The 25,782-nt window shown below is 42.9% G+C and overlaps 1 protein-coding gene across 1 annotated transcript; it reads right to left on the bottom strand.

Moving 5' to 3' along the window:
• Nucleotides 1–11,563: 11,563 nt before the first annotated feature.
• On the bottom strand, nt 11,564–25,198 carry LOC126108229 (ankyrin repeat and protein kinase domain-containing protein 1-like). Its single transcript, XM_049913460.1, has 2 exons — nt 24,675–25,198; nt 11,564–12,044 (listed from the first exon to the last, which is right to left on the bottom strand). Exons 1-2 carry the CDS (start codon nt 25,196–25,198, stop codon nt 11,564–11,566), a joined length of 1,005 nt encoding a protein of 334 aa, XP_049769417.1.
• Nucleotides 25,199–25,782: the final 584 nt, after the last annotated feature.

The raw sequence follows: 25,782 nt of genomic DNA on the forward strand, positions 1-25,782 counted from the left end.
GTATCATAAACCTTCTGAGAGACTCTAAGATAGAGAAGTTAGCGTAATTAGTATAATGACTGATTGTACACAGAGATAAGTCACAAGGTCACATCTGAACACTGTTGAAATGTAAACTTTAACGAAAGGTCACGATACGAATGAAAATAAGCACACGAAAATACGTCAAAGGATCCGATCCTTCCTAAATCCCATCCCATATGTATATAAAATTAGTTTTGTAAGCTATTCTAATATAAGACATTTTATCTGTTTCATATGTGAAATAATTCGGAGAGCCACACTCGAGCCCTGGAAGTGAAAGATATGGACTTCCTTGTCGAAGCCATCACCAGTGGCCGCTCTACAATCCAAGTCTATCATAAATAGTGTATGAGCGACGAAAATAAATGTATAATTAAGTGCGACAACGGACAAGGCAGTCAATCGACAAGACGATGACAATAAAATGAATACAGTCAAAACAGAAAGTTGTGTACCAGTTGTGATAGTCAAATTACTTTTGCAACGTTGAAAAATGAAGTGTGACTCTATTTCCTTATAAAGTTTGTAAATATGTGTACTTATAGCCTTAATTTTAAGAATTATCAAGAAAGACTGAATCCATGCAAACACTGATAGAAACACAGAACAAATTCACAATGATCCATCGTCAGTAATTACAAATTGAAGCGTTAATTCTTTTATTATGAAATGAATGTAAAATGAAATTTTTAATAACCTGTATGTTACACCCGAAAATTACAAATATTCCAATGGGCATGAGGATGAAAGTAATACCTTCGGTATTCCTTCCCTCCTCATGGGAGGCAGTGTAATATTAGTAATTTTCGCCTCACAAACATTAATATACGCTCAATAGTAAACGCCTGATGGCCTAAAGTTATCGAAAAATTGTAAAGTAAAAGAAATGAACCCTCGCATAGCAGTGACAGAATCTATTATTCTTTATCTTTGCCGTTCTTGCGCGGTGCCAGTAAATCTCTATGTACATGTATCGATTAATGGTGTAAAAAAGAATTCTGTTGTTTCAAGACAAATGAGGTTTTTGGCGCCTCACCTTTTACTGTTTGTATTCCATGAGAGGCGGACGCGGACTTGCTGCGTTCCGCAACTGTATTTTATATTCTAAGTGAAAGTATTGAGTGAATATGCTAATTGTTATTTTTTCCAATCAGAAAACATGTAGTTTCTTGTAACTGATATCGAACAGACAGAGTCAAGAGGACATTTTGACTGTTATGTATAAAGTATCTAACCACAATGGTCATCTATTGTAATTTAATATAAAAAGGTACGTAGCATTAAAAAACGTGTGTTAAAGATAAGTGTGCTTATTTTCGTAAATTAACCTTGATGATTCCATCTCCTTATTTACCTGTATGATAATTATTTTTGTGTTACTTCATCACCAGAAATACGATCACGCTGATGGGCCGAATGCAGCATGAGGCAGAAGGAACATTATCGTTTTCCTATTATTTCTGAACCAACTCCTTTCTTTTTAATTGTGTAGTGTTGCATTTCTTTTAAAGTCTATAAATCTTCTGGTCCCTTAGTGTTGATCCGGGTATGACTACATCGCGACTATAAAAATGCAGAGAAATGATAATGTTTCTTCCGAACGATCTCAAATATATATATATATATATATATATATATATCAATATGCTGCTCTTATTCAGGTATTTAATGCTCAACGTATGTTATTATAATAGTGTAATCAATCCCTGATTCTGTTGCCAAGTGGCCCACCAAAATATTCACTTTTTTCGACATTAAAAAAAAAGTAACAGTTCTTTTTATTTTCGTTCCCCAAGAGCAACGCTACACAGCGCAGAGATTGAGGAGGGGAATGGGAGGGGTCGACCTCATAGCGCTGGTTGAAGAGGAGGGCACCCTCCTTCAGGAGACGGTCAATGGAGGGGGCGTCCTCAGAGAAAACCCACAGGTGGGCCTTGAGGAGGGAAGGATCAGGACGAGAGAGGAGATATTTGTAGGAAGAGGGGGGGAGGAGGATGAGGCGGAGGGAGCAGGGCCTGGCGGGGAGACATGCATGGCATCCTGGGGGGGAAGGAGGACAGGATGGGGCCTTTTTGGAACCTGGGGAGGTGGTGGTGCCACTAGGGCGTTTGAGGGCAACGGAAGGGTGAGTGGAGACATGTGAGACAGGACCAACAGGGAGGTGGTGGGAAGTGGCAGGTCCCGGCGTGGATGCTGGAGCCGGCGATGGCGATGGTGAAGGCGATGGCGACGGCGATGGCGAAGGTGAGGGCGAGAGCTGGGCATGGGCAGTGGCCCGTCAGCCCACCACCCTAGCGGGAGCTGCAGTTACAGGCTGGGGGAGTGGGGGGAAAGAATCAGAGGTGGAGGTGGGGGAGGAAGAAGCTGGGGAGGGGTGACAAAGAGCGAGGGTGAAGGGAGAATGAGAAGAGGGGGAATGGAAGGAGGGGGGCGACTGTGCACCCCATGTAATGATGGTGGTGGCGGTGGAGGGGGATGTATAAACTATTGTGGTGGTCGTGGTAGTGGTAGTGGTGGTGGGGGCTGACATGATAAGTAGGAACTAAGACAGGACAGGACGAAAAGTGTAGAGGAAAACGGGGGACGACAACGGGGGCCAAAGTCCCACGCTGCTGGCGCTGGCAGGAGGTGACTGCTGGCAGGAATGCCAACTGGCTGGCAGGAACACTGGCTGGCTGGCAGGAACGGCGCAGCTGCTGCGGCTGGCTGGAGCGCTGCCGGCTGGACCGCTGCTGCTGCCACTGGGTGGACTGCTGCTGCTGGCTGGACCACTGCTGCTGCTGCTGCTGGGTGGACTGCTGCTGCTGGCTGGACTGCTGCCAGCTGGACCGCTACTGGCTGGCTGGACTGCTGCCGGCTCAACTGCTGCTGCTGCTGCCGCTGGCTGGACCGCTGCCAGCTGGCTGAACCACTGCCAGCTGCCTGGACCGCTGCTGCTGCCACTGGGTGGACTGCTGCTGCTGGCTGGACTGCTGCTGCTGCTGCTGGCTGGACCGCTGCTGGCTGGACCACTGCTGGCTGGCTGGACCGCTGCTGGCTGGACCACTGCTGCTGCTGGCTGGACTGCTGCCGGCTCAACTGCTGCTGCTGTTGCTGCTGCTGCTGCTGCTGGCTGAACCGCTGCCAGCTGGCTGAACCGCTGCCGGCTGCCTGGACCGCTGCCAGCTGGACCGCTGCTGCTGCCACTGGGTGGACTGCTGCTGCCGGCTGGACCGCTGCTGCTGCTGCTGGCTGGACCACTGCCAGCTGGCTCGACCATTGCCGGCTGGCTGGACCACTGCTGCTGCTGCTGGCTGGACCGCTGCTGGCTGGTTGGACCGCTGCTGCCACTGCTGGCTGGCTGGACTGCTGCTGGCTGGCTGGACTGCAGCTGCGGGTACTGGCTGGCACCTGCAAAACCTAACACTTCGATTAGTGACAGAAATCACGAATCGAAGAGCAGTACTCGTTACGAGGTACCGCGGGAGATGGCTGCATTCTTGCAATTTGCCACATATAATAAACACATTAGCAAGAACGTTGCTGGGTGTGAAGTAAATTCCTTACAAGTTGATCATAGATATGGACGTTTATTCCAATTTCCTGAAGCAGCTGGATATAACTATTTGATGTCAGTATGGACATCTTTCTTATTTTCAGCATTTTTCTGCTGAACAGTTTACTGCGAGATCCAATACACAGCCATTAGGTCCTGCACTGTTGATCGACGTCGCCGACAGATGTCAGCTCGAAACGCTGTCGGAAAAACATGGTGACCATTTTAACCCCGTCTCTTGTCGCCGTCTACTGTTCGAGACTACCTTAAATCGAATCACGTAGTATTTGCAGTCACATTGATCGTATGCAGTGTGTCAACTCATAAACGATAAAACAATTTGTAAAACTTTGATACATTAACCAAAATTATGACAGAGTATAGAGTTAACTGTCGTTTTCGTCGAACAAAGATCGCGTTGGAGTATGTCAAAAGCTGTAAGCACTTTAAAAATAAGCAAAGTATGTCTGCTGCCTTCCTCTTAAGCAGTCACATGGTTTAATTCTCAATAACAGTTCCTCTTGATGTTTTCTCACAAAAATTCTTCTCTTTTTATATATTTCATTTGCATGTTGTGGATGCTCTCATTTCAATCATAATAATTTTCACATCTCCTTTTATGTATCGGACAAGAAACACAAAAACAAAAATGTGGAACCTTAACATTTCCTGACATGGTCTCGTCATCATAATTCCTCCTCCTCCTGTTTAGTGAATAATTAAATGTTATTTGCTTCATGTGATTAACCAGAAAAGCAAGTGGAGTTATCTTAATGGTGGGAGTGGTGATAATCTGCACAGTCGGTAATAGTTGGCCCTTTACTGACCGTGATGTATGACAATGGGAAGAAATTAAGTATTTCAAAGCCAGTATATGTGTTGCACACAGTGCTTGTTTTGAAAGGATTGATTGGACTTCGCGATACTGATTCTGAATTAACGCAGGTTCATACTGATTGTCCAAAGTGCATTTAAGGTTGCAGCAATGGTGGCTGGCCACTAGCAGCACCATATTAGAGACACCCATCTTCATTAGACGCTCGCCGCTACGGTCTCGAAGAACATTTAAAAGCAATTTTAGGAAATATTAGTGATGTTAAACAAAAGCATTGCAGCTTTAGATCACATGTAATTAATGTAAGTTGTACGATGATTGGCAATACCACCTTCTGCTTTCTGAGCGGACAGAAGAGGCGCCAAGTGGTAAGTGGTACAACAAGCTCACCTGAGCTAGTCCCAACAAACGTTTTAAAACAAATACACAACGAAAAGTTTGCACTGAGGTTACAATCTTTTGCATTGTCTCAGATTTTGAGCGGCTGTGGATTCTCTTTCATAATCTTTTATTACATCGGCCTAGACTAGGGAGCGGATATGTTGACATGGAGAGGTGAGTCTGGACAAGTAGAGCAAACTTAAGATAGCCTGCCACGCCACATGTTAGCATCCCCATGTCTCATATTGTCATACCATTCCACCTGCTCCCTGTCTGTACATTGTCCTAGTATTGACTGTTTCTGTTGTTCATTTGATTTCATTTCCTATCTTGCCTATTACTGCAGTTTTTCACTTTCTCCAAAACATTTCCATTGTGTGGAGTCCGTATTTTCTTTGTCAGCATCTTCCTTCAGCACCATAAGACACAGTGCTCTCCACGAAAATCCTCTATAGCGGATACTTCGTAACTTTGGAGATATCTGCGCTGCCTAAATTATAAATTACTAAAATTATTTTTTACCTTATGACACTGTTGCAGATATCCAAGGTTACATCACAATATGGGTTACCTTGTTCATCACCATCTACGCAGCATGGAAAACTTGCAGTTGTTTACACGATCTTCCGAAAGTTTGGTACATCTGTTTAGCAACGTGCGTTCAATAGACTGCTGTGGCCTAACTAGTTGTCCTAATGTTCGCATTATGTATCAGGTAAGTGTGATGACAGGCAATAAATGAACATTAATGTGTGTTGCGATGGTGTAATTCTGCAGAGGAAATTGTAAAATTAAATTGAGAGTGTTTTGAAGAAATGGAACCGTTCGACAAAAATCCATTGGGTAAATACCAGTACTGACAGTATAATGCCGGCTATTTTGCTTAACTGCGCTGGAACCTTAAAAATAATTAAAGAGACGTGATGTCAAACATGGAGCTAATACCGATTTTATTCCCTATTGAGTTGTGAAAGTGATGAGTAAATACAGGTACGGTGAACTTCCTGCCATGTACTGCAAAAAGGTGGGAATTTAAGGAGATGGGACCTGGATAAACTGACTAAACCAGAGGTCATCCAGAGTTTCAGGGAGAGCATAAGGCAACAATTGACAGGAATGGGGGAAAGAAATACAGTAGAAGAAGAATGGGTAGCTTTGAGGAATGAAATAGTGAAGGCAGCAGAGGATCAAGTAGGTAAAAAGACGAGGGCTAGTAGAAATCCTTGGGTAACAGAAGAGATACTGAATTTAATTGATGAAAGGAGAAAATAGAAAAATGCAGTAAGTAAAGCAGGCAAAAAGGAATACAAACGTCTCAAAAATGAGACCGACAGGAAGTGCAAAATGGCTAAGCAGGGATGGATAGAAGACAAATGTAAGGATGTAGAGGCTTATCTCACTAGGGGTAAGATAGATACTGCCTACACGAATATCAAAGAGACTTTTGGAGAAAAGACAGCCACTTGTATGAATATCAAGAGCTCAGATGGAAACCCAGTCCTAACCAAAAAAGGGAAAGCAGAAAGGTGGAAGGAGTATATAGAGGGTCTATACAAGGGCGATGTACTTGAGGACAATATTATAAAAATGGAAGAGAATGTAGATAAAGATGAAATGGGAGATACGATACTGCGTGAAGAGTTTGACAGAGCACCGGAAGACCCGAGCCGAAACAAGGCCCCAGGAGAAGACGACATTCCATTAGAACTACTGACAGCCTTGGCAGAGCCAGTCCTGACAAAACTCTACCATCTGGTGAGAAAGATGTATGACACAGGCGAAGTATCCTCAGACTTCAAGAAGAATATAATAATTCCAATCCCAAAGAAATCAGGTGCTGGCAGATGTGAAAATTACCGAACAATCAGTTTAATAAGTCACAGATACAAAATACTAACGCGAATTCATTACAGACGAATGGAAAAACTGGTTGAAGCCGACCTCGGGGAAGATCAGTTTGGATTCCGTAGAAATATTGGAACACGTGAGGCAATACTGACCTTACGACTTATCTTACAAGAAAGACTAAGGAAAGGCAAACCTACGTTTCTAGCATTTTTAGACTTAGAGAAAGCTTGTGACAATGTTGACTGGAATACTCTCTTTCAAATTCTAAAGGTGGCAGGGGTAAAATACAGGGAGCGAAAGGCTATTTACAATTTGTACAGAAAGCAGATGGCAGTTTTTAGAGTCGAGGGGTATGAAAGGGAAGCAGTGGTTGGGAAGGGAGTGAGACAGGGTTGTAGCCTCTCCCCAATGTTATTCAATCTGTATATTGAGCAAGCCGTAAAGGAAAAAAAAGAAAAATTCGGAGTAGGTATTAAAATTCATGGAGAAGAAGTGAAAACTTTGAGGTTCGCCTATGACATTGTAATTCTGTCAGAGACAGCAAAGGACTTGGAGGAGCAGTTGAATGGAATGGAAAGTGTCTTGAAAGGAGGATGTAAGATGAACATTAACAAAAGCAAAACGTGGATAATGGAATGTAGTCGAATTAAATCGGGTGATGCTGAGGGAATTAGATTAGGAAATCAGACAAAGTAGTTAAGGAGTTTTGCTATCTGAGGAGCAAAATAACTGATGATGGTCGAAGTAGAGAAGATATAAAATGTAGACTGGCAATGGCAAGGAAAGCATTTCTGAAGAAGAAAAATTTGTTAACATCGAGCGTAGATTTAAGTGTCAGGAAGTCGTTTCTGAAAGTATTTGTATGGAGTGTAGCCATGTATGGAAGTGAAATATAGACAATAAATAGTTTGGACAGGAAGAGAATAGAAGCTTTCGAAATGTGGTGCTACAGAAGAATGCTGAAGATTAGATGGGTAGATCACATAACTAATGAGGAGGTACTGAATAGAATTGGGGAGAAGAGGAGTTTGTGGCACAACTTGACGAGAAGAAGGGACCGGTTGGTAGGACATGTTCTGAGGCATCAAGGGAACACAAATTCAGCATTGGAGGGCAGCGCGGAGGGTGAAAATCGTAGAGGGAGACCAAGAGATGAATATACTAAGCGGATTCAGAAGGATGTAGGTTGCAGTAGGTACTGGGAGATGAAGAAACTTGCGCAGGATAGGGTACCATGGAGAGCTGCATCAAACCAGTCTCAGGACTGAAGACCACAACAACAACAACTGCGAAATGGTTGGGTGGGTTTCTGAACTTTTATTGAGTGAATCAAAACATGCCAAAATAGAGTTGTGTATGGCACTGGCAATTCAAGTAAATTGCACATACAACATCTGAGCAACCAGCGGCAAAAGAAGTTGAAAATAACTTTTAAATTAAATATACTCCAGGTTGAATGTATGTCTGATAAATGACTAAATGACAGACACTAGTCGTACAGCTGTATCGAGGTACTGAAGTATGAAACGGCATAATTATTGTTTTGGTGGTTATATTAACATGGAATAGCTGTAAAAGATTTATACTACCTTTCGGCACATCTATAATTATTATTACTGCGGCAGCTGTAACTTCATTAAGACAATGCTACAAGGACTGAAATTTTTTGCATGTGCCTTCGATTATCTCCAATTTTATTTCTGTGTCTGTCAATTGTTTCAGCTGTATTTCTGTAATCGAGGTGGATGTTTGGCATTGCCAAAAAGGAAAGGATGTAGAATGAACTATCTGTAAATTCTACAGTCAAATTTGCTGGATTTCGGACAGATTTATGTTGTACTCTCTGTATTCATTTTTTTGCATTGGAAATGATATATATATCTCGTGTGAAATGTTCCATTTTGTGACCTAAATGAGTGAGGTGGCGCAATGGTTAGCACATTGGACTCACATTTGGGAGGACGACGGTTCAAATCCGCGTCCAGCCATCCTGATTTAGGTTTTCCGTGATTTGCCTAAATCGCTTCAAGCAAATCCCAGGATGGTTCCTTCGAAAGGGCATGGCTGACTTCCTTCCCCATCCTTCCGTAATCTGATGGGACCAATGACAAAGCTGTTTGGTCTGCTCCCTCAAATCAACCAACCAACCTAACTGCCTACACGACTGCACAGCATTCCAGTATCAGTTGTACAGTTCCTCATGCTGTAGTTCTGCATTGTGCAGGCTGGGACACAGGGGGCACTATTGGCTGTGGTGCTGTCCAGCAGAGCTCCTGCATGGTGGCTACTGTGGCAGTCCCTGCAGGTGCTCTGCTGAAAAGATGCCAGGATGAGAGAAATCACTGAAGATCAATAGAAGGTGAAGTGTAAAGTGACAATTTGCTGTCGCATCCTGCAGTATCAGAGCTAAGATACACGTTACCTGCCAGCACATTTCATATCAGCTGCATTACAGCTCTCTGGGAACCACTCAATTGGAATGTCAACTGATAACTCGATTCCAGATGATAAGCGCATAGTGCATTGTGAATGTTACTACTAATGTCAGATTATAATAAAAGACAAGAAGTACTGCACCATGTTTGCTGCGGATGTACAAGTAAATGCAGTCTGAAAGCAGTGTGGAAAATTCTATCCCTAGAGATCATTCCTCATTAATCTGGGTGTGGTGCGATTATCAGTGGTTTCACGTACACAAAATGATCAAAAGTATCCGGACACCACCAAAAACAGATGTTTTTCATATTAAGTACATTGTGCTGCCACCTACTGCCAGGTACTCCATATCAGGGACCTCAGTAGTCATTAGACATCGTGAGAGAGCAGAATGGGGGAAGAACTCATGGACTTCGAACGTGGTCAGGTGACTGGGTGTCACTTGTGTCATACGTCTGTACGCGAGAATCCCACAATCATGAACATCCCTAGATCCACTGTTTCCTATGTGATAGTGAAGTGGAAACATGAAGGGACACGTACAGCACAAAGGTGTACAGGTCGACCTCGTCTCTTGACTGACAGGGACCGCTGACAGTTGAAGAGGGTCGTAATGTGTAATAGGCAGACATCTACCCAGACCATCACACAGGAATTACAAACAGCATCAGGATCCACTGCAAGTACTATGACAGTTAGGCATGAGGTGAGAAATCTTGGATTTTACGGTCGAGCGGGTTGGTCATAAACCACCCATCACGCCGGTAAGTGCCAAACGCCTCACTTGGTGTAAGGAGCGTAAAAACTGGACGACTGAACAGTGTAAAAATGTTGTGTGGCGTGACGAATCCCGGTACACAATGTGGCGATCCGGTGGCAGGGTGTGGGTGTGTAGTGCCAACAGTAAAATTCGGAGTCGGTGGTGTTATGGTGTGATGGTATTTTTCATGGAGGGGGCTTGCACCCCTTGTTGTTTTGCGTGGCACTATTCACAGTACAGGCCCATTGACGTTTTAAGCACCTTCTTGCTTCCCACTGTTGAAGATCAATTCGGGGATGGAGTTTGCATCTTTCAACATGATCAAGCACCCGTTCATAATGCATGGCCTGGCATAATCCAGGGTCTGGCCTGCACAGAGTCCTGACCTGAATCCTACAGAACATCTTCGGGATGTTTTGGAACGCCGACTTCGTGCCAGGCCTCACCGACTGACATCGATACCTCTCCTCTGTGCAGCACTCCGTGAAGAATGGGCTGCCATTCCCCAAGAAACCTTCCAGCAGCTGATTGAAGTATGCCTGCGAGAATGGAAGCTGTCGGCAAGGCTAAGGGTGGGCCAACACCATACTGAATTCCAGTATTACCGATGTAGGGCGCCACGAACTTGTAAGTCATTTTCAGCCAGGTGCCCGGATACTTTCGATCACATATTGTAGCAGGATATAAGCCAGCCTGATATACATGCTGTTTCAGAAAGGTCTCTACCACTTTGAAAATTCATATTAATTCATAGTATCTACAGAGGTGATTGTAGTGTCGATTGGTAGGGAAATACATCAAGTTTTGTCTCTCGTAGCTCGCTAGAGCCGAATCGCACTGTACGGAGCAGTAGAGGCAGTTGCGTTAAAGATGGCTGCCTTCGTTGGACCAGAGAGTGCTAGCTGTGTGTTTTGGTTTCAATAATCGAGGTCGGCGAGCGTTATTTCCTCGACCATTATTTCCCTTTCATGTCCGCAAAAGATCCTCCTAGTAAGCCTACAAGATGGTGCAACACCCCACTACCTGGCTGATCTCCGGGATTTTCTCAGTGACCGCTTTCCAAGTCAATGGATTGGTCGCGATTCGCCAAATGCATGGCCCACCACGTCCCCCAGACCTCATACCACTCGACATTTTTATGGGGATTCATGAAGGTTATCGTGTTTGTACTACCTGTGCTGGCTCCTCTACCTGGACTTAGAGCAAAAATTTAGGCCACCACTGATCAAGTTACACCTGCAATGCTACAGCGAGTTTGGGAAGAAATTGACTTCCAAAGGGATGTTAGTTTAAGGTTAAGAAAACTTGATGTGTTCTCCTACAAAGTAACACTAAACTTTGCTCTGCATCTTCTTTCAATAAATTTATATGAGTTTTTTAAAGTTGTAAACCCCTTTTTGAAACAGCCTGTACTTTTCAGTTACCACACACCATGCAGTAGTTATCTTCATTTGCAGTGAAGTATTTATTTTTGAGTTCTTGTTGACGTCTGCAAAGCTTAGCATAGAAATGCATTTGAGTTTTTTTCTTATGAACAGAGGTAGTGTCTTGTATTTTCAATTCGTTTTCCAGAACCTTAGTTGCCACACGGTGCTAATAGAGTACCTTCATGTACTACTTAAATGTGGATGTTAATGAGTGACTGGAGAATTAATTTTTTACATTCTTTATTGAAAAATTATACAAAATAAATGTAGAGATGTGTTTAAATGTTATGGCAAAAGAATTTTTTGGACTGCATGCTTCATGATAGCATATCTGCAAGCTGCTGCTTTCTGTTCTGCATGGCTAGGTACAGAGGTATCTGTCCGTGATCATCCCAGGCCCCTTTGTCGGCTCCCACATCGAGCAGCACAGCCGCCACCTCTGCGTGGCCCTGCCTCGCTGCGTAGTGCAACGGCGTCCACCGGTACTCGTCCTTGGCGTCGGGGTCACCAGAGGAGGCGGCCAGTAGCCGCACCACAGCCGCGTGGCCGCGGTATGCAGCCCAGTGCATGGGTGTGTTCCCCCTGCTGTCTCTGGTTTCGACGTCCGCCCCACCCTCCACCAGACACCTCACCACATTCTCGTGTCCCCTCGCTGCCGCCCAGTGCAGGGCAGTCCACATGTCCTCGTCCCTCGCCTCCACATTCGCACCTGCCGCCAGAAGAGCCCTCAGCTCCTCCACTGCCCCCTCCTTAGCTGCCTCGATCAGCCTCCTGTCACACTCCTTTCCGGGAAGGCGTCTGCAACAAACATAAATATTCTCAGAGTTTACTACATAAACACACTCACCTAATGAAGAAACCCATCACACACAAAAAACTCGAACAATTCTGAATGCAGATATAATCAACTTAGACAGTAGAAAAGAGTATCCAACACCGTTTATATTAAGGTACAGAGATTCTGTTCTACCCTACGATCAAAGTCTTCATCCCTTTTCCATTAAAAATTCCCTTATTCAAGAAACTGTGCTTCTCCTTGTTATCTGGAAGTCAATTTATTCGACCTTAAAGTGCTATTGCTAACCAGTCGTTGACCTCTACTGAAACAGACGCTTCATACTACAGATACTAGTTATCTGTTTGTGCAGCAATCTTCCTAAAACTATTGTCGGTAACACGCCAAACAAATCACCTCTCCATGTATTTAAACATTTTCCTTAGAAGGAGCCAAAAGATTTCAGTCCAGTTATTGCCAAATTTCGTAACATAGCCTCCCCATAGCAATAGAAAAAGTTTCTCCTTCACACAAAAGATGAATTTGTCGAAACATTAGGAAAAACACCAACACACACACACGAAAACAAACAGACACATACACACACACACACACACACACACACACACACACACACACGAAAACAAACACACACACACACACACGAAAACAAACACACACACACACACGCGCGAAAACAAACACACACACACACACACAAACACACACACGAAAACAAAAACACACACACACACACGCGCGAAAACAAACAAACGCACACACGGAAACAAACAAACGCACACACGAAAACAAACAAAACACAAACCTGTAATTAAATTCTTGTGTGCACCACATGTCTGCTGGGTGCTGCAAAACTTGCGGTCACAGACTAAATTTATGCTTCATGCACTTTGCTAGATTATCATTATATATCTAATCTTCCTCTAAGCAGACATCAGCTTTGTGAACACAACGTCTACCTCATACCACTGATGCAAGTACTGAGAAATCCATAGTATCACTTTCGTATTACAAGATCACTATAATCACTCTAGCACATAACAGCTATTTTCTGATACCGCAAACTGTGACTTGCATGCGCTATTACATAAAACATGGCAATATTTCTACAAACATCAAGTGGACAGGAACAATGTACTTTTTTTATTCTGTCAATGAAGTTATTACAGCTAATTAACCTAATATTCGCTTCCAGATACTTTATTTTCGATAAATGTTAAATGGACACAGATAGTGGTTCTACTCTGCCAACTGAAAATAGATCTCTGCAAAGATGTGTCATATACTCAAGATGAATCTCAACTTTCTGAAGATTTACATTTTACATTCCCTATCCTTTTCTATGCAATGACGAGATTGAAAACGTGAATTATGAACGACTGTACACAGTTTTATGACCTGGAAGTTGTTCTGATCGCCAGAGTGCTTTACTAGGTGTGGCCATGGTGGAGGTTGTGCTCCATTGGCTGTTTCTGGTGTGTACACTGACTCACGTGAAACCAGTCTGATTCAGGGTACTAGCAATTAGCCCCGGATCTATGATATTTCGGAACTGGGGCAAAAGCTTGAAACTTTATAGTTGCCATCGCCCCCATCCCCTCCAAGCGTTTGAGACGGGACGTCAAACATTAAAAAATCAATTTTTAAAAAATATGTTCATTTTGTAGCGCACATCTTTCTGAAGAGCTTTTATATATCAAACACATATGTTCGAGGAAATGTAAAATATGTTATTTGGTCTCAAGTATGCCAAAGTGTAATGCCACGCCTCTTCACACAGCATTCTTCTATCGCACGTCACTGTATTCACTCAGCGGAGTTCAGACGTGTATATTTTATAATGAAATCCATCGGACATCTATTCAGGACAGTGGAAATTAAAATGTCGTGGGGAGCCTCTCCAGCTCCCTGTCGGCAGGTTTGATGTCGTGCCCTCCTTAAAAAACTCAAAAGTAACACTGGATGAGGTTATCTGTAACCGGGAGAATACGAACTCTTCAGAGAAATTTGCACTCTTTGTTACCTATTACCTAATAACACTCTGTTTTGTGTGACAAAAATAAATACGGGAAATGTAAAACCAGTAAAGACGAGAGACAAGCAAGACAGTACACATTTTTTCAATCTGTAGGACCCAACATCTTTTTCTCTCTCTCATCTTGCTGCAGCTTTAGACGGCATGCTTTCCTTTCTACGAAAGGATCTATTACCTCACCAAATTTCGGCAAAGGTTTGCTACGTGGTAAATCTAAATGTCGTTGTCTAATACTAAAAAAGCTGTTGATATGAATAGTACGAAAGACTGATATGGTTTCTCGATATGAGTACATATATTTTGGCACTGTATGCTAGATAAAACGAAATAGACATTTCAAATATTGCAGCAATTGTAATACACGCAAAATACGTGAGACTGGTTTGGCACAAATAGTAATTTTTGTACAACTCATTTACATAAATAACTCATTTACATAAATATCATGACATAATATAGTTCACAAAGTACCAATATTGCTGTTGTTGTCGTCGTCGTCTTCAGTTCTGAGAACAGTTTGCTGCAGCTCTCCATGCTGCTCTATACTGTGGAAGCTTCTTCACCTCCCAGTATCTACTGCAATCTACATCCAAATATACTTAGTGTATTCATATCTCTGTCTCCTACCATTTTTACCCTCCACACTGCCCTCCGATACTAAATTGGTGATCCCTTGATACCTCAGGAGGTGTCCTTCTGGTCGAGCTGTGCCACAAATTCCTCTTCTCCCAATTCTATTCAATACTTCCTCATTAGTTATGTGATCTACCCATCTAATCTTCAGCATTCTTCTGCAACACTGCATTTCGAAAGCTTCTATTCTCTTCCTTTCCAAACTATTTATCGTCCATGTTTTACTTCCATACATGGCTACACTCCATACAAATACTTTCAGAAAACACTTCCTGGCACTTAAATCTATACTCAATGTTAACAAATTTCTGTTTCTCAAAAAAGCTTTCCTTGCCATTGCCAGCCTACGTTTTACATCCTCTGTACTTCGACCATCATCAGTTATTTTGCTCCCCAAATAGCAAAACTCATCTACTACTTTGTCATCTGCTAATCTAGTTCCTCACCATGACCTGATTTGATTCAACTATATTCCATTATAATAGTTTTGGTTTTGTTGATGTTCGTCTTATATCCTCCTTTCAAGACATTGTTCCAAAATACTAAATGCCTAATAGGACTACTACAGGCAAAAAGTTTTAAGTTAGGAAACAGTTTCACATTTCGTTCAAAGGCTCCTGTTTCTCAAGCATGAGATTGAAAAGTAGTTGTACGGAATTTTTACATTAATTTTGAATCGTTATATTCTTCCATATAATGTGTGTGATGTCCCCATTTCTTCCCCTTTCTCGTTCTGACAAACAATCTTGTCAGTAATTCGATAACTATTGCTACCACCATCAAAAAATATTCTCCGGTGAACTTCACCAATCCTGCCAGAATCACCAGTTCAGTTATCCTACGTTTATTCTCCAGTTGGGTGTTATTACGCGTTCGTACAACGTATTTTCCGCGCTATTTCGAGAACAGAACTTAAGCGGACGCTAACCGGGGACTCTTCAAGCGCCCCTTAGTGGTGTAGCGACCTGGTAAAAATTTTCTTCCAAAATTTCGTTTTCTTGGAAACACTGAGGATTAATATGTAACCTTTCTTACCTGTAATTCCCGTTAGTCGTTCATCTCCACTCTGGTAGTCTGAATTTATGGATTTCGCAAGTAATTACAACGAAGCTGATCATTCGTAAGTCAGTCACCCACATAAACCGCGACTGGCATTTAACCGTTCGGGTTTATTCGGCTCAGCTCGTGTAGCACCGTCCCCTTTTGTATGCGGGACAGTTTTCTTAGTTCTGTATGCGACTGGGATTCCACTGGCAGAGAATCATGTACACTATGCACGCATTCAAAAATCAACTTATTATTCGTTCAGAAATCAACTTAGAATGTGTTCGAAAACCAACAGCGATATGTTTTAAAATCATACAAATAATCGATAGACCAACATGAGCTGGCTGCCAGGTGGTTTGTGAAACAAGGCTTTCTTTTCTCCAAAATTATGAATTTGGCGCCCTATGAAATTGCCGCCTGGGGCAGATTCTCTGGCTTGCCCACCCTTTCCCCCTAGATCTGGGCCTGCTGACTATGATGGTATTTCATTGTAGACCACAGAAAGCAGACCTGTGTGAAAGTCCAGTTGAAACAGCATAGAACTGTCAGTGAATCAGTCCCTAACATGTGGAATCAGAAGCTTTGGTATGCTTCACCTACATCTACATATATACCTTGCAAATCAGTGTGGAGCGCATGGCAGAGGGTACATCCCAGTGTACCACTTATGGTTTTTCCCATTTAGTTCACGTTTGGAGTTTGAAAAGTCATTTTTAAGTGTGTGTGTGTGTGTGTGTGTGTGTGTGTGTGTGTTTGGTGATTAATCTTTTCTTCAAGATCCCTACTGCAGTGGTACATAGGAGACTGGAGTATATTCTCAGTATTATAGTTTAAAGCCGGATCTATAAACTCTGTAAGTAGGCTTGCTCAGGAAAGAAACAAACTATCCTCAGGAGTCTGCCAATTTAGTTTCACACTTCCCCATAGATGAAACAGACCTGTGACCTTTCATGCTACCGTGCTCTGTATACATTCAACACCTCCGGTTAGCCGTATTAGTATGGGTCCTGCATACTTGAGCCATATTGTAGGATGGGCTACACAAGTGATTGCAAGGAATCGCCTTTGTAGACTGATTTCATTTCCCTAGTATTCTACCAATAAATCTAAGTCTACCACCCACTAGACCCATGACTGAGCCTACGTTATTACAGTTCATACCCCCCTACACAGTGCTACTACCACGGCTGTGACTCACTCATTATTATATTCATAGATACAGAGATTTTTGTGTGTCAGCCCACCTGCTTAGATGGGTGGTACTGTGCTTACCTCCCATTTAAGTGGGCCCGGGTTGGATTCTTGGCCGGGTTGGAGATTTTCTCCACTCGTGGACTGGCTGTTCTGTTATCATTTCATCCTCATCACCGGTGCGCAAGTCGCCCAATGTGGCGTCGAATGAAGTAAGACTTGCACTTGGCGGCCGAAATTCCCTTGAGGGGGTAAACTGGCCAACGATGCCATACGCCATTTTCTTTTTGTGTGTCATAATGATATTGGACAGTAACAGCAATGGTAACCATCAGTGAAATTTAATTATGATAACTTACCACATACTCTCATCACTGAAGTGCATTTTCTGGGACCTACTCTGCTAATTACTAACTATTAATTAAAATTAGCAGCTCATTCTCGCCACACCAGTCGGTGTGCGAGACCCCCTCACTGCTCCATTCCAACAGATTTTCAGGATGGTGCAGGTACCGGAAGTCTACATTCTCTACACTGGGACATCCATATGAGCTGTTCAGTGCCTCAGTGTTTTGGGCTGTTCGTAGAGTTGGAAGTATACTTGGCGAAGGCCTGGAGACGGAGGAGAATACCTGTTGGATTACATCATGGCCAGACAGATTCTGAAATCAGATACTGAATTGTGAGGAATATGTGGGAGGAGATGTAGACTCTGATGACATTTTTATTGTGATAATGAGTGAACTGAAGCTTAACGAAACCGTCAAGAGGATTCAGTTTGCAAATGAATGGGACTCTACAGTAGTGAGGAGTAAAACGCGAATCGGAAGTTCAATGAAACTTAAGATAATGCGACAACGAATACCGAAACTAGAAATTCAATCGAACAAGAGTGGACTTCTCTAAAAGGAGAAATCACAGGGGACGGCAGCTACGAGAAAAGGAACTGAAGAAATGCTGGCGAATGTGAAGTCCACTGAAATTGATTGACAAAATAAGAAAATATAACAATATTCACGAAAAGACAAGAAAACAGTGGTATAGCTCGCTAAGGAATGAAATCTATAGGTAGATCACGACAAATAAAGCAAAATAGATGAAGGAAAAATTAGATGAAATCGAAAAATAAGTAGGAAGGGCAGTTTCAGCACAAAGCAAACTCGAAACAACCTTTCGTGAAATTAAAAGTGAGAGTTTCAACAAACTAATAATAGAAAGGAATTCCATTAGTATACGCAGAGAAGAGAAAGGATGGATGGAAATAGTACACTGGACACCTCTATGAGGGGGAGAAACTATTGGATGACATGATAGACGGAGAAATGGAAGACGAATAGGAAACATAACTTTCAGCAAAATATCATCCAGACGCTCCAGAAGCGACATGTTTGGAACAATGAGCTAAACAGCTCATGTATAGGAATTACTGACAACAATATACAGAAGAATGGACAAGAAAGCTAAAAATCTAGTAGAGGATAACTAGTTTGGGTTTAGGAATGGTAAAACACCCAGAGAGGTAGATACGACATGGAGGCAAGAGTTAAAAAGCAAGGAACCTTCATTTTATTTGTCGACATTTAAAAAGCATTTGAGAATGTAAAATGGTGCAACACATATGACATTCTCAAAAAAAAAAAAACCTAATTATAAGATATATGGAAAGTCAGGCAGTATACAATATTGTATGCACTATAATGAACAGGGAAAAATAAGAACGGAAGAAAGAAGTACCGTGATTAAAAAAGTGCAGGACAGGGATGCAGTGGTTCTTCCCAGTTGTTTAAAGTGAACATCAAAGATCGATGGTGGAACAGAAGAAAGTTCCAGGAATGGAATTAAAATCCTAAGGGAAAGGTTTCCGCTGATACGATTCGCTGATGCCATTGCTGTGTACCACGAAAGAGCGAAAGAATTATAAGAGCTGTTAAGTGGAATGAACACTTTAATGAGTACAGGATTAGGATTTATAAACGAAAGGAAAAGTGAAGTATTGGCAGTAGGAGAAATAACATTGGTGGCAAATTTAACATTAAAATTAGGGGCCACAAAGTAGACGAATTGAGGGGATTCTACTACACTGGAAGCAAACAGACATAAGAGACGAAGCGAAGTTGTTACAAACAGTAATGTAGCACAGGAAAATAGGGCATTCATCGAAAAACAAGGCCTCTAAGTCTTAATTTGGGGAAGAAATATCTGAGAATGTTCGTTTGGAACACAGTATTGCATGAAAATGAATCACGAATTGTGGGGAAAACATGGAAAGAAGAGAATGAGTGCATTCAAAATGGGGTGCTATAGAAGGACTTTGAAAATTAGGTGAATTCGTAAGAGAGGAACTGTAAGTTCTCTGCAGAATAGCTGAGAACAGCAATGTGTGGAAAACAGTGACATGAAAAAGGAATAGGATGATAGGACTTGTGCAAAGACATCAGCGAATAACTTGCACTGTACTACAGAAAGCTGTAAAGGATAATAAACAGGGGAAGACAGATTGGAATTGTATGGTACTTCAGGGAGCTGTGGAGGGTAAAAACAACAGGGAAGGACGGAGATTTCAATGGAATGAAGGATAAACACAATAGGGAGAGAGAGATTGCACTGGAATGGTACGACAGGGAGATGTTAACGAGAACAACAACAAGATAGAGATTGGAATACATGCGACAAATAACTAAGGACGGTGGGTACAAATCACACGCTACAGTAAAGAGACTGAACACTCACCGTCCCAGAAATTCAGGAGGGGAATTCGGCAGTCTAAATCTGTTGCTGAAACAGCCAGAAACATCATCTACAGTGGGTGGAGAATCTGGTATGCATACTGTGTGTCGTTGCTGAGACTGGTTGCTACACCAAACGACGACAGTGCGACGGGGGTGATCCACACCCTGAGATGGCGAGGTGGAAAAGGCTTCTGATTTTATTCCTGAGCAGTGCATTTCTTGTGACTAGCGGAAATATAACGCGGAATTCTAGCACGCTTGCTCCTCTCTCATTCCAGCGACCCCATATTGTTTCGTTACTCTGTGTTCAAACTTTCCCTTACTACAGCATTCCAATACCGCGTGATTATTATATATTCATCGCTTTTTATATACGAAGTTAGCTGTTCGATGTTGTCATATACTCGTCCTGTCACTAAACTTTCCGCACGTGATGCTTCACTTCACTGACCACGACTAAATCTAGTGTGGCCAATTACATTTACTTTTTCGATCTTCTACCATCCCTACGACATAATGGTGGTGGTGGTGGTGGTGGTGTGTTTGTGTGATGAAGAATGTTTGCAATTTATGATACTGTGGAGTGTAAGCTGTTTTCTGAGCTTCCTATTAATGTGCATACAGGCGGTGTGAATGCTGAATTGTAAGAGGAATTGATGTTAAGCATACAACAAAAAAGCATTGTATTAATGTATGATGTGAAATTGTGCTTATACTGGAACAGTTAAATATTTTATTTTTATTATTACTGAAATTTTACGCATCTGTAGCATTTTAAAAGTAAATCAATTTAAGATTGGGAGGGCAGGGTGTGAAGAATGCACCAAAAGGGTGTGAAGTATTGGGCAGAGAATGATCTTATGTCATCAGTAAGAACAAGAATCTGATGTACATCATTAAGAATAGAAGAGGTGGGAAAAAAATCAGCCACCGAGTTTCAAACCAAAGGTTTATTTAGCCCTTGGTCCAGGTTACGATATTTCTAAAAAATCTTCTTCAGAATAAGTCGGTCCTATAAACGATACAAACGGTTACAAACTATTTTTACGTATCTAACAAAATATCAATAATCGCGAAATATTTGTAAGGTAAGTGTACTCAATAGTTACACCACAGGGTGGTAAATTACATTAGCTGAAGCTGAGCGGCTATTGCCTAATACATAATTGATGTGAAAACGAGAAACATCACATACCATGGCTTAGGGACAGCAGCCAGAATAAATTCAGCGTATGTCAGAATAAATGCACAAATGTATTCGCCCATTGGTAAAGGCTCTTGTCTATATAAAATTATAACGTGAGTCCGAAGGATAAAATATTTGGTAACCTAGGTATTCAGCATGTCAGAGAAAGGTCAACTGTTCACAAGTACAGGCTCAATCGATGAGGAAAATTTGGGATGCGGAGGGTGCTAAATACATGTGCGTAAGAAGTACGCTTGGACTGCGTTCAGTAACAGCATTTTACATTAAAGTAAGAATGAAAATTTCCACTACCAGGCTACTAACAAGCGATAAATTTACAGATATACATTACGCATAAAATCTCTAACACATTTGCTGACAGAGTAGTACCGTATGTAAATTCAGCGTGCAGAAGAGAGTTCTATTTACAAAGCATCACTGTTACAAATACATGGGTAAGGAGCAAAGACAACGTCACTAAAAAGAGAAACTTGCGCTTAACACTACGGAAGCTTAAGCAATAAGGAAAAATTGGAATACAGCAGGCGGTATACACTGCGTCTTGCTGGTAGCAATTAACGTAATTTTACATTAAAGCAAAATGACATTCTCTTATAGAAGACTAGTGATAAGCAGTACTCTTAGAGGTATGCATTAAATACAAAAGTATCTGTGGAACATGTATGCAGCAGAGTGAGACTGCACGTAAATGTAATGTGTAGAAGATAAGAATTCTATTAGAAAAAATTGCTTCTGTTTCGGAAAAGTGGAGGAAAGAATAAAATGGATAAAGGTACAACATAAGAAAATGAGAATCTTCTGCTTAACTGTACTAATTCAGTTTTTCTTTTCGGTGGTGGTGGTGGTGGTGGTGGTTAGTGTTTAACGTCACGTCGACAACGAGGTCATTAGAGACGGAGCGCAAGCTCGGGTTAGGGAAGGATTGGGAAGGAAATCGGCCGTGCCCTTTCAAAGGAACCATCCCGGCATTTGCCTGAAAGGATTTAGGGAAATCACGGAAAACCTAAATCAGGATGGCCGGAGATGGGATTGAACCGTCGTCCTCCCGAATGCGATTTCTTTTCGGAATGCCAACTGTAGGAACAAGTGCTGAAAAAGCCATGAAAAACGAAACCCAGTGATACGAAATGTCAGTAGCTCAATAATAGAGAAAAAAATATTTTGAAGATAGCGGCGCACATTCGCCGATGTTAGCGGAGATCGGTAAACACGTCTTGCGTGTCCGCGAGCGGTATTTTAAAGCCAGCAAGGGAGTGCTCACTCGCGTATTACAACTGACAGTTCAAAATGTTACCGTCTCTCTAACAGGATGTTTATGAATTTGAAGTTGTTCTAGTAAATCTAATTTTCAGTCTTATTTTCTTACGTAAAATTACGGTTCCTTCTAATTGCCTTGGAGAATGGTGCAAGGTGGCTATTTTTTGATGGCGTTATTGAATGTGTTAATATTTGTAAAGGAAAATGTTGTATTTGAAGAAATATGGTCAGAGAAGTAGTTGTTAGGCAACGGTATCTGTGTCTGCGATGGCAGCACAGTGGAGTCGTAGAATCTTTGCAAGTCAGTAGTGGATAGCTGCGGGGTTCGTTGAGTGTGCAGTGTAATGCATGGACACACTTTTGGACCTGTGTGAACTGGATATTTATTACGAGGAGGAATGATGACTCAGAACAAAGGCTGGATAGCATACGGACATAAAAAATGTTTTGAAATGAAGAACAAGGTATTATTTGATGAGATAAAAGGTTTATTTTTATTTTTGTAGGCTTGTGTTGTTGGTACACTTCCCCATCGTCACAGTCCAGTTTTTGATAATTACTCTATTGATTGATCTTCTGACTTAATTTACGGTACCATGGAAGTTAGTAAATGAATTTTCATATTAGAGTTTATAACTGGTTTCTTTGACAGGCTCCCTCCTAACTGAAATTTCTGTACTTAAAGGTTAAGTCATATATATATATATATATATATATATATATATATATATATATATATATAGTTAAGGCTCACAGGCCATTTGACCATCTTCTGTGCGGATGCACAAACAGTGCCCGAACTCTTACGGGAATCGGCAACAAGCCGCGAGTAATGAGTATGATGGGCAGGGGCACTATGAATATAGTGCGGGACAATAAGTTGGGAATGTGGGTCTCACGTAAGGCGTGCCAGAGATAAGTCTCTGCAGTCGCACTATCCTCTGTGTCTTCGGTGGCTCAGATGGATAGAGCGTCTGCCATGTAAGCAGGGGATCCCGGGTTCGAGTCCCTCCGGGGAACACATTTTCAACTGCAACCGTTGACATATCAACGCCTGTATGGAGCTAGGGGTATTCATTTCATTGTTAAGTCATGTGTTTCATTGGCTCACTCTGTCAAGATTATCAACCCAATTTCCCTGCACCAACTATAGTTAGTTTTAAGCAGGATTTTTTTCAGTTGTTGCTGAGTCTTGCTGTGTTGCTGTTTCTGCCAGTACTTTATTTTGCAGGTGAGATTCATAATATGTGATTGTTTCGTTTCCTTTGCGCAATGTAGGTTCTGTCAGTTTCTTTATTTTACCAAAGCCGTATGTCAGTGGAGAAATTTTCGTGTGTTTCAGGTTGCAGTGTTATACAGGTCGACATAACTTTTTTTATACAGTTACGTTTTTTTTCTTGAACAGTTCGCACTGATCATGTCTACTGAGCGTGAAACTATTGGTTTGCTTATTTATTTGCTTATGAATAAGATCCGTTTTCAGAAACACAGCATTCTCTTCAGTTTCGTGCAAGTGAAGTGGCTTTGATTTAACGGCACATTTAGGCTGTCAGTTCACATTCGCGGGTTTGTATTTACAATAAAACACACACACACACACACACACACACACACACACACACACACACACACGCGCGTATCCTAAAAAAATACACACATACAACTGTAGGAGTGGGAAAAACAGGTGAGGATATTATGCTGTCATAATGAGTTTTTCACTCTGCAGCGGAGTGTGTGCTGATATGAAACTTCCTGGTAGATTAAAACTGTGTGCAGGACCGAGACTCGAACTCGGGACCTTTGGCTTTCGCGGGCAAGTGCTCTACCGACTGAGCTACCCGAGCACGACTCACACCCCATCCTCACATCTTTACTTCTGCCAGTACCTCGTCTCCTACCTTCCAGACTTTACAGAAGCTCTCCTGCGAACCTTGCAGAATTAGCACTCCTAAAAGAAAGGATATGGCCGAGACATGGCTTAGCCACAGCCTGGGGGATGTTTCCAGAATGAGATTTTCACTCTGCAGCGGAGTGTGTGCTGATATGAAACTTCCTGGTAGATTAAAACTGTGTGCCGGACCGAGACTCGAACTCGGGACCTTTGCCTTTCGCAGGCAAGTGCTCTACCAACTGAGTTACCCAAGCACGACTCACACCCCATCCTCACATCTTTACTTCTGCCAGTACCTCGTCTCTTAACTTCCAAACTTTACAGAAGCTCTCCTGCGAACCTTGCAGAACTAGCACTCCTGAAAGAGAGCATCTCATTCCAGGAACATACCCCAGGCTGTGGCTAAGCCGTATCTCCGCAATATCCTTTCTTCCAGGAGTGCTAGTTCTGCCAGTACCTCGCAGGAGAGCTTCTGTAAAGTTTGGAAGGTAGGAAACGAGGTCATGGCAGAAGTGAAGCTGTGAGGACGGGGCGTGAGTCGTGCTCGGGTAGCTCAGTCGGTAGAGCACTTGCCCGAGTTCGAGTCTCGGTCCGGCACACAGTATTAGTCTGCCAGGAAGTTTCATGTCACGCCGTGCTTACCTGTATTCTGGCGACGGCTCACCGAGCAGCCGACTCACTTCGACCGCTTCGTCAGGGTGGTTGAGGACTGCATCGGCCCAGCCCTGTGTGGCTAACACCTGCCAGTTGGCCTTGATGAAGGCGACAGCGGCCTCTGTGAGGCTGAGACACGAGTGCCCGACTGCCAGCACCGCCGTGGCTGCCGCGTTCTCCACTGTCAGCTGAGCGGCCAGCTGCCGCTCGCAGTCTCCCTTCAGCGCCGGGACACAGTAGGTGTCCGCAGCTGGCAGTAGGGCGGCCGTACCGGACAGCCGGGGGGCCCGGAGGGAATACACGTAGGCCGGCAGCTCCCGGAGTGCTGGACCCTCCACGCCGTGGACCGTGACCTCTCCGCCGCTGGCCTCCAGTGGGTCGCGCTGGAACGTGGCGGCCAACACGGGGCTCCCGCCTGCCTGGAGACGCGTGTCGCCCGCCACCGGCGCCACGTCCTCACTGTCCCCCCTGCCTGCGGCCGCAGCCTGCTGCATCTCTTCGGCAGCTGCCATTGTGGACGGTTCTGAAACAAAATTAGAATCATATTAATACTGCCAGCTGCCGACGGGCGTTGATACATATCGACGGGGACAGGTAAAAATGTGTGCCCCGATCGGGACTCGAACTTGGGATCTCCTGCTTACATGGCACATGCTCTATCCATCTTTTTTTGTTTTTTTTTTAGATAATTTTAATTCAATATTTGTTCATCATAATTTCTACTTGACAAAAAATAGACCTTAAATAAAAGTAAGAAAAGGTTTACTGTAAGAGAGGTTCGAACCAGAGACTCTCCACTTACCAGACATCGACGCTGTTTATATACATGGTGTCCCAGCTATCTTGTCCACCCAAAATATCTCTGGAACAATAACAGCTATTGGAAAACGACTTTCACCGGTATCAATGCAGGGCTGGGGCCCATGAATGTACATATTTGGAAACATTCTACGAGGTGCATTCAAGTTCTAAGGCCTCCGATTTTTTTTCTCCGGACTGGAAAGAGATAGAAACATGCGCATTGTTTTAAAATGAGGCCGCGTTCATTGTCAAATCGTCCCAGAGATGGCAGCACCGTACGGCAGATGGAATTTTA

The sequence above is a fragment of the Schistocerca cancellata genome, chromosome 11 (genome assembly GCF_023864275.1).
Source record: "Schistocerca cancellata isolate TAMUIC-IGC-003103 chromosome 11, iqSchCanc2.1, whole genome shotgun sequence".
In the NCBI taxonomy this organism is placed as follows: Eukaryota; Metazoa; Arthropoda; class Insecta; order Orthoptera; family Acrididae; genus Schistocerca; species Schistocerca cancellata.

Excerpts from the sequence above, each read along its gene's own strand:
- LOC126108229 (XM_049913460.1), bottom strand. The coding sequence starts at position 25,198 with ATGGCAGCTGCCGAAGAGATGCAGCAGGCTGCGGCCGCAGGCAGGGGG. Across the intron at positions 12,045-24,674 it reads GAGCCGTCGCCAGAATACAG|ACGCCTTCCCGGAAAGGAGT; the intron begins GTAAGCACGGCG and ends TGTTTGTTGCAG.